The sequence below is a fragment of the Citrus clementina genome, unplaced genomic scaffold, assembly GCF_000493195.1.
Source record: "Citrus clementina cultivar Clemenules unplaced genomic scaffold, Citrus_clementina_v1.0 scaffold_5, whole genome shotgun sequence".
In the NCBI taxonomy this organism is placed as follows: domain Eukaryota; kingdom Viridiplantae; phylum Streptophyta; class Magnoliopsida; order Sapindales; family Rutaceae; genus Citrus; species Citrus x clementina.
Genome location: NW_006262201.1, coordinates 17,488,993 through 17,498,063, shown reverse-complemented (window position 1 = coordinate 17,498,063; position 9,071 = coordinate 17,488,993). Strand labels below are relative to the sequence as shown.

Below are 9,071 nucleotides of genomic sequence, written 5' to 3'. Positions count from 1 at the left end.
TTATTTTTAGATGTTATAATTGCCCACAGTGAATCATAATGTTAATATCTAATTTAATCTAATCTAATCTAATTTAATCTAATATTTGCTCTTGATTTGCTCCGATTTAACTATTGTGATGTAAAGGGAATAGTCCACAGTTATAAAGTGCCCACGCCACCATTGAAAAAGTTAATTTTGAATCTAAATTCAATTTTATTTGTAACAATTTTGTATTAGACTATTAATTTATTCACAATAGTTTGTAAAAAAATTTTGTATCCCTTACATGCTGCGTTACTTACTAATTTAATGTATATGCCTTTTGTAATGGATATTAATGTAAGATATATTTCAAACTTTACTTTTATTTGAATTTTGTGTTTTAATATGATTAATTCAAAATCGAAAACAAAAAATGTATTAGTTATTCGGGAATCGGGGACCTTTGGGGATCCCCTGTTGTTATTCAGGGAGGGGATAAGGATTCTCTCAAGTAATTCTGACGGGGACGGGGAGGGGACGGGTACGGGGAGATTGGTTCCCTCCCCTCCCCTCCCCATTGCCATCCCTATTCATCTCCCTACTTGGTGCAACCAGTAATTCTGTAAGCTTTTAAAACTATGTTTGGATCCGGCACTATCCTCTTGCCTTTTATTCTTATGAAAAAGACTCATCGTTTGGACAGCTTCTTCTCTGTATCTCCGGCTGGTTGCATAAAAGTGCTCTTGAGACTAGAAATATTCGTTTTTTGAGTTAACAATTGAAGCCAGTCACACACAACGTATCTCATGCTGCTTTGACACTGCACATTCACCACTGCTGTGCCCTAAATAAAACCTCAATTTCCGAAGGATGTATTGTTCATTTATCAACTGTTCATCAGGGAAGATTTTACTCATCAATAACATCATGATTAATGTGATATCTTCAACATCCTTGTGGCCAAAAAATGTAACTTCAGTTAAATCCAACTCTTTCTATGCTTTTTTTTTTTAAAAAAAAAAAAACTCTTTCTATGCTATTATTTTATGAATAAACGCCTTCTCATGAAGATAATCAATGGCTTTTGCCTAACTTTATACATTTTGAAAAAGCTAAGGATGGTGAAATAATGAAGGATCATTTCATAGTTAATGCTTACAAGACAAGCCTTGGTAAGGTAGTTGAGAATTGTAAACTTGAAATGATACAAAAACTGAGAGCATCATGATCAAAATTTCCGCTTATGCAGATTCTAAGTACCAATTAAGTTTTCTACAAAATATCACCTCTGTTCATATTTTACACATCAACATTAGATGTGAATTACTCAAGAACCAAGTCATGCTTGATGAAAATTTTTACTCGCGGAGGAAAAACCTGTAAAATGATTAATATACCTTAATATTTTAATTGCACCTGAGAATCCATATTTGCTAATAGAAAAGAAACTAAATTCAACAACTCACATTCCTTGGTTCTGACTAAGACTTTCATTAAAGAACTTAACTAGAGAAAAATCCCTGAAAACTTAACACCATCTCAATCAATTAAGTATCAACCAACTAATTTTCTTTGAAGAAAATAAGGTTAAAGTGACCGTTTATTTTTTCAATCCGAAATTAAAATTTTAAAAGTTAAAAAGGGGTGTTGCATATTCTTCACCAGATAACATATCTGATAGAGAATTTGATTCAATGTATCTGAATAAAATTACAAAAAATGAGTAAAAATAAAAACAAAGGAAGCAAGAGAATAAAATACCTGGGATTTAAATGTAACTGCAGCCAATTGATTCTGAAAACTGGTTCTCATATATAGCTGCATGTAATAAGTGTTGCAACCATAAAGATGAACAAATTAAATATCTTCTTGGATTACAAATAAGTACTAGAAAGTTAAATTAGATTAAGTTAAAAAGGAACTGGGAAGAGAAGGAAATACCAGTGGAAGTGGGTCAACCGTAATAACCACCAATTTTGATGCTAGGAATGTGAGAGACCAGTGACCAATCCTGTCCTGTGTACTTTTTGTAACGTTCAACTAAAATAGGACACTCCACAATGCTCAATTCCTCCAGCGTTGTGCTCCGAAGAAGTTGTTCTGGCACTGACTTCAGTTCCATACAACGCTCAAACTCCAATTTCTTTAGTTGAGGCATGATTGTAATGCTGTCACCTTTTCCTAAATCCCATTCTTCCCAATGACATATATTATAAAATAGGACTTGTTTTAATTTGGGGAAGGCAATAACCGAGGAAGATGTGCCGATGCCATGAAGATGATCTCCACTTCCCACTCCCAAAAATTCATCACCCACTCTTTTCACATTCCAATTACCTCTTATTTCGCGTATTTCAAGGGATGCCAATTTTCCCAAAGGAGGCATAGTATCACAGAGATAGAATTGGTAGAGTACTAACTTCTTCAGCTTGTTCAATGTTACTATCCAACTGGGCCACCCACTAATGCCTATGTAGTGATATTCTATCCTTAATGACTCAATGTTTGGAGGTGGTTGCAAGGCTTCAATAATTGCTTTATCGTTTACATCACCAATTCTTTGACCACCATCAAAACTTAATACCAAATCAAGGAGATTCTTCTTTTTCTCAAGCTCTGCAGATTTAGCCTCATCAGCATCTCTCACATTTCCCAACCCTTGAATCTTAAGAGATCCTCTGAGGTGTTTCAGCTGTCTCAGATCCTCCAATTTAGACCCTCCACTTCTACTCACAATAAACTTACTTAAATTCCTCAGATTCACTAACTTCCCAAATCCTTGTGGTAATCTTCTGAAACTTCTGCAATCTAAAACTTCTAACGTTTGCACGTTAAATAACTCACAGCATGTTTCAGGCAGTTCTTCTATATCTAGCCAAACCAATTTAAGGAATCTCAAATGAATCAGTTTTTTTATCTCCTTTGGAATTTCAACAATTATTCTGAAATAATGTTTCTCTCCACTTATTCCAGTTATTTTTAATGTCCTTAAACATGTGAGTTGATCAAATAAGACAGGCAGGACCGGTGAAATTAAGTCTTTATTTGTGGAATGAATTAAAAAGCTCCGTAACTTCTTGGCACTAAATATGGAATCAGGAAATGAGTCGTAGCCAAGCTTTAACATCGAATGGCGAACTTTCTCCACAGAATTGTTTATCAATGACAATGGATGATCACCATTGGCTTCTATTGACAAACATTCATTTTTAGTGAGATATTGTGCAAAATCATGCACTATATCATGCATCTTGCAGCGTACAACGAGACCCTCAGTATGCTCTCTCTCAAACTCTTGGAAGAAAGATCTTGCGGCTAAATAGTCAAAATACTCCTCAACAATCATCTCCAACTCTTTATTTTCCTTTGGCCTAATATAACCTTGAGCTAACCACAATTTAATCAATTCATCTTTTTCTATATTGTAGTCTTTCGGAAAGATTGCACAATACGAGAAAGACCATTTTATTACGGATGGCATGTCGTTATAACTCAATAGGAGTGGGGGCAAAAGACCTCTTTCAAACTCTTCTAGTTGCCCTATCTCACTATCTAAAATACTTTGCCACTCTCTTGAGCTTCTTTTAAACCGCAAGAGACTCCCGATGGTTTTGGCAGCAAGTGGCAAGCCTTTGCACTTGCCTACAATTTTTCTGCCAATTTCAATTTATTGTTCACACTCAGAACGAGGTCTACCAAAAAAAGCTAATTGTTCAAATAACGACCAGCAAGCTTGTTCAGACAATTCTCTAATTAAGATAACGTCATTTGACTGCATCATTTGAGCAACTGTCATCTTACGAGTGGTAACAAGAATCTTACTTCCACGGAGCCCATTTTTTAGACAACGCTGAAATGTTTCCCATTTATTGTAATCTTCTGTCCATACATCATCTAAAACAAGAAGGAATTTTTTTCTTGCAATAGATGCATATATACGTTCTAGAAGCAAATTGAGCTCCCCTAAACTTGGAGTACTACCTTCTAAAGCTTCAACGATCGCTTTTGCAATCCTAAATTCATCAAAAGGGTCTGAGACACACACCCATATCCTTTTCTCAAAATGATTAATCACATCGTTATCATTGTAAGCAAATTGAGCAAGCGTAGTCTTGCCAATACCGCCCATCCCTACTAGAGAGATGACCTGGACGGCATTTTGTTGTTCACTACTCTCACATAATAACTTGCTTTTTAGAGTATTCTTTTCCTCATCCCGACCTCGCACTTCAGACACATCAATTAAGGAAGTACTTGGGATGCGCTCAGATTTCTCCTCGTTACTTCTAATGACACTCAAACTAAACATATCTTTTTGTCGGGCAATCCCATCTAAATTTTCATTCATGTCTTTTATCTTCTTAGCAATATCACGACGCAGGAAGATTTGTTTGAAACCAGAGCAAGAGGCAAGAGGAAAGAAGGAACATACTGGCGTCTTAGGAGCAAGAGCATTCGCATCAACACCCTCGATTAGCAATTTGAGTCTTGTAGTGTTCCACTCATCCAAGACATCCTCCATGTCGTAGGATGCATCTTTGAGCTCATCCAGCCAGAGTCTAACACTTTCCTCCTTCACTTGTCTTCGCTCAGCATCAACCAGTACGGCTTGAATGGCTCGAAAGTTACGTTTAAGCTTTTCCACTTTTTTTCCAACACCCGTCACTAGTCTCACTTGTTGTTTGGCCTCATCAAGAGCCGTTGAAATCAGCTACTCCAAGACAAAGGAAACCATCGCGTCAACCATTTTGAAAGTTGGCGAATTTAAGATGGAAAATGTATGTGCGTTTTTTGTTGTGGTTGTGACTTTTGAAAATGCTACCAAGTGCCAACCTTCCAATTCCTCTTATACTACTAATTAGGGTTGGCAATGGGACCGAATGGTATCAAATTTATCAATTTCAGTCTCGTTTTGTATATATAAGTGGGATAAAGTCTCATTTCTGTTCTTATATTTTTTTTGAAATAAAAATATATCTCAATCTCGTCCCAAAAGAAATGGGATTCTGTTGGATCCCATCCCACTTGTAAAAATTCTCATTCTTAGTTGGCAATGAGACAGAATGGGATGGAATTTGTCAATCTCACTCTCATCCCGTATATGTAAGTGGGATAAAAAAAATATCTCACTCCCGTCCCTAAATTTTTTTATGAGATAAAAATATGTTTCAATCCTATCCCAAATAGATCACATCCCATCAAAAAAAATTGTCATCCCTACTATTAATTATGGATTAACGAATATTTCACGTAATACGCAAAGTGTAATAAAAACCACAAGCTTTAAAACGAAGTTAAGAATTTTAAGTTTCATATTTTAAACAAAGTTAAGAATTTTAAGTTTCGTATTCCAACATCAAATTGAGATACCAAACGTTGTTGTTAATCAATTCGCTTGTGCTAGCTTTGTTAAATTTCTTTGGACTCGAAATCCCCATCAGCTCTTGCTTTTCCTTTTCTGTTGGACAACGTACGTTTTAGAATCATTGCTTTTCTTTTTCATTATGATATTTAATAATTATTGTAATTCGGCTTGATCTTTCATTTGAAACTTATTGGCGAAAATTAATTTATTCATTCCCATTTGTCGGAATATAATTAATCATATCCGTTGTTGTTAGATGTCTCTTGAGCTAGCTCTCGTGGTTGTTTTATATTAATGAATGTACGGGAAAAATTATCTATAAAATTATCAAACTTATTTGCTTTGGATTTCTAGTAAATTATGGGTGGTTTCCGTAGAAACTTATACCAACAATATTTATATAGAAATCAATTATTATAAATGTTCCTTGGAAATTACAAAAAATAATACATTCACATGTTCTATACTGTATTCATTCGATGCCTTCTTCATCTCTAGGCAAGAAATTTCTATAATTACATTTTCATTCATTATGGGAAGAGTGGAATCAATCATTATGTGTTAATGTGAGATTATGGTTTTCTGCTCGTCCACGACCATGATCTCTCCTCAACTAACTCGCTCTGCGACCAGGATCTCTCCTCATAAGACTTCCTCTCTGTAGACTCCTGCGTACACACAAACTGGTCAGAGCACGCTGGGTGTTTTCCCAGCATAAACCCTCTGACGCTCAAGTCAGAAATGTAGGTTTGTCTTTCTGAGAAACACGGACACTAATCTTATGGCTATTTTATGATCTCTCAATAGAAAACTCTTTTCCTAGGCTCTAATCTCAAAAAGTCTAACCCATTTACCTTCGTTGATTACCCTTTTATAGCCAAAATTTTAAAGAAGAGAAAAAGAAAAGAAATACTAACCTTTAAATGTAGATTCACTTTTTTTTTCTTTTTTTTTAATAATAAAATGGATAGGAGTGTACGTCTTGCCAACCACCATGGACTGGGTCTACCCACTTCAACCTCTAGCAGGAATAGCCTTATGCTCCTAGTAGGAGGCCGGTGTTGTGCAAATTTTAATGTACTCGCAAGCGCACGAATCTATTGTAGTATAAACTAATGGTGACGAGTGTCGATCCCACGAGGAGGTGGATTTTAATTATGTGTATAGAATTAATTTTGTAAATGGGTTGTTGGATTTATAGTGGAAATGATTTGGAATATGCTAAGACTTAAATTAAAATGGCGAGAATAAATTCTAAAATTGGAATTGCAATTGCGAGAATAGATTGAAGATAATTCTATTGAAATGACGTACTTGGGTATTCGGATCCGCATCAACATGCATCATGGGCTAAATATTCCTTATTAATGCCAATTAAATCATGAGGGGGGAATCCACACCTCATGAACCACGCTCTAATCAATATGGTGCTAAGGGCTTATCGTGCCAAATAATAATAACCTTGTACCAGAGGGCCGGTGAAACCAAGGCGGTACTAGACAAGATTAGTATTATTTGTCGACGAAAAGTCAAAACATCCACAAAAACTAGAGGGGAAGAGAAAATAAATTTACCAAATAAAGCCCATGACACATGTTGAGACTTCACCTTCAACCCAAGCTTGAAAGAAAATTAGCCACTCATAATTGAACTAGGGGCAAAATCGAAATTTATTAAAATACGAAGAAAATACAAGATGGAGAGGGAATTACAGAAAATGGATCCCAAAAATGGATTCAGAGATATCAAATTAGGGGGGGGAGACCCCCTTTTTATAGATACATGGAGTAAATCATGGCCATCGGATTAAAAACAGTTTGGACGCTCAGGATTGCGCCACGTCATCAGTCAACAGTCCACGGTTTGACCACGCGGATGAACAGTAACACGGTTTGACCCGACTTTGAACAGTAACGCGGTTTGACCCGGATGAACAGTAACGCGGTTTGACCCGGATGAACAGTAACGCGGTTTGACCCGGATGAACAGTAACGCGGTTTGGTTGAAAATAATCCTGTGTGATGCATGCACCGTACGCGAGATTTTTCGTCCACTGATATGCTGCCACATCACCATCAACAGTACATAAGAATTTTAGTCCAACAGGATCGTGACACCTCATCAGTCAATGCCACATCATCGGTCAATGCCACGTCATCATCCGTCTATGTGAACAGTGTCGTGAACAGTAACGTATACAGTACCGTACACGTGAATAGTACCGTACATGTGAATAGTGCCATTTTTCCTTTTATGCTCCTCCTAAGGTTTTCGACCGTTCTGAGTTCAAAAGTGATGTCCGTTTTGCCGTCTGATCTCTCCTTTATTGTGAAATGACTATAATGCCCCTAAAATACATAAAATACTTAATTAAAATAAAACACATGTAATTAAATCACAAGAAGGTTAAATATATAAAAGTAAGGGTTGTTAGTAAGACTTAAAATGTAAAATGACGGTTTTCTCCTTTATAAATATGCATTTTCTAACACTCAACAGCCGGCTCCCGCTGTGGTCCTGAGAAGGGTGTATTCGTGAACGAGCAGAATATTCCTGCTTGTGGAAACCTGTTACCAGACTTCTGCAGAAGATTCTTGTTCGTGGAAACCTGCTACCAGACATCTGCTCATCTGATCCATTATAAGAAGGCTGGCTCACCGTCCAAGGCATGAATGGTCTTGTCGTAGTATATCCCCCAAACACCGGTCCCCCAGTTTCTAATGTTGGGTGACGTAGTGGACCAACAGTGGAAACTCAACAGTTCTGGCTTGTGCAGGATAGGAAACGAATTTGAAGAGTCGTATCGCATTTAATTGCAGGCGAGGTGATGTGGCAGAGATCTATCCCTCCATTTGAATTTCAAACCGATGGTTATGAAACCCTTGGAATTCATGTCGTTAAATGCTGACAGCCCAAAAGTTTGTTCCTCATTAGGGAACCCAAAACCCCAAAAGGGAAACTCGTCTCTTAGCCTTCTTCTTCCTCTCCGCTGACTGAGTTATTTCTCTCCCTCGGCGAAAAAGCTACATTCCTTATTTCTATTCGGTTGGGCCACAACTCCAGGTACTATTTCTATTTCTTCGGTCTTGGATAGTTATAGAAAATTTCTTTTTTCTCTGTTTTGCTCGGGTAGTGTTTGGTGGTATTGCTCTAGTCATAGTTTAGGGAATGTCAAAAGGCAAAGAAAAGGTAATTGAGATTGATGACAACGAGTTAGACTTCTTGCTTAGTCTGCTCGCCGATCCTGCCTTTGACCCTGGGATCCCTTTAGAACTGATTAGATTTAGTGTTGGGACTAGTGCTAGGAGGATGTCTCCCCAAATAACCTCCTCAACTAGTAATAACGGCGATAAAGGATATTTTGGTTTGGAAGATACTCTGAGTGAGGACTCAGGTAAAGATTCTGGTGAAATGTCCTCACCAGGAATATCGCGACCAGACAGGAAGAGCAAAGTATGAGGTAGGGCCCTATCGGAGCATTACGTTATTGACTTCATTACCTGCACGACCACATAAAAGACCTCGTCGACCTCCGAACTAGGTATGATATTCCTGATGGTATACCCCTTAGAATTCCAAGAAAAAAAGATACTCCCAGTTGGCCTCCCAGGGGATACGTTACTCTTTTTCTGGAAAGTTTTAAGTTTGGGATGAGGCTCCCCCTGTAACCATATTTTGCCCGAATGCTTAGTGGGTTAAATTTAGCTCCTGGTCAACTTAACCCTAACGGGTGGAGGGTACT

The 9,071-nt window shown here is 37.3% G+C and overlaps 1 protein-coding gene across 1 annotated transcript; it reads right to left on the bottom strand.

Annotated features, from left to right (window-relative positions):
• Positions 1-1,918: 1,918 nt before the first annotated feature.
• Positions 1,919-7,999, bottom strand: LOC112097985 (putative disease resistance protein RGA3). The gene is made up of 3 exons (XM_024183584.1): positions 7,820-7,999; positions 3,708-4,675; positions 1,919-3,617 (listed from the first exon to the last, which is right to left on the bottom strand). The coding sequence occupies exons 1-3, from the start codon at positions 7,997-7,999 to the stop codon at positions 1,919-1,921; spliced, it is 2,847 nt and encodes a 948-aa protein (XP_024039352.1).
• Positions 8,000-9,071: the final 1,072 nt, after the last annotated feature.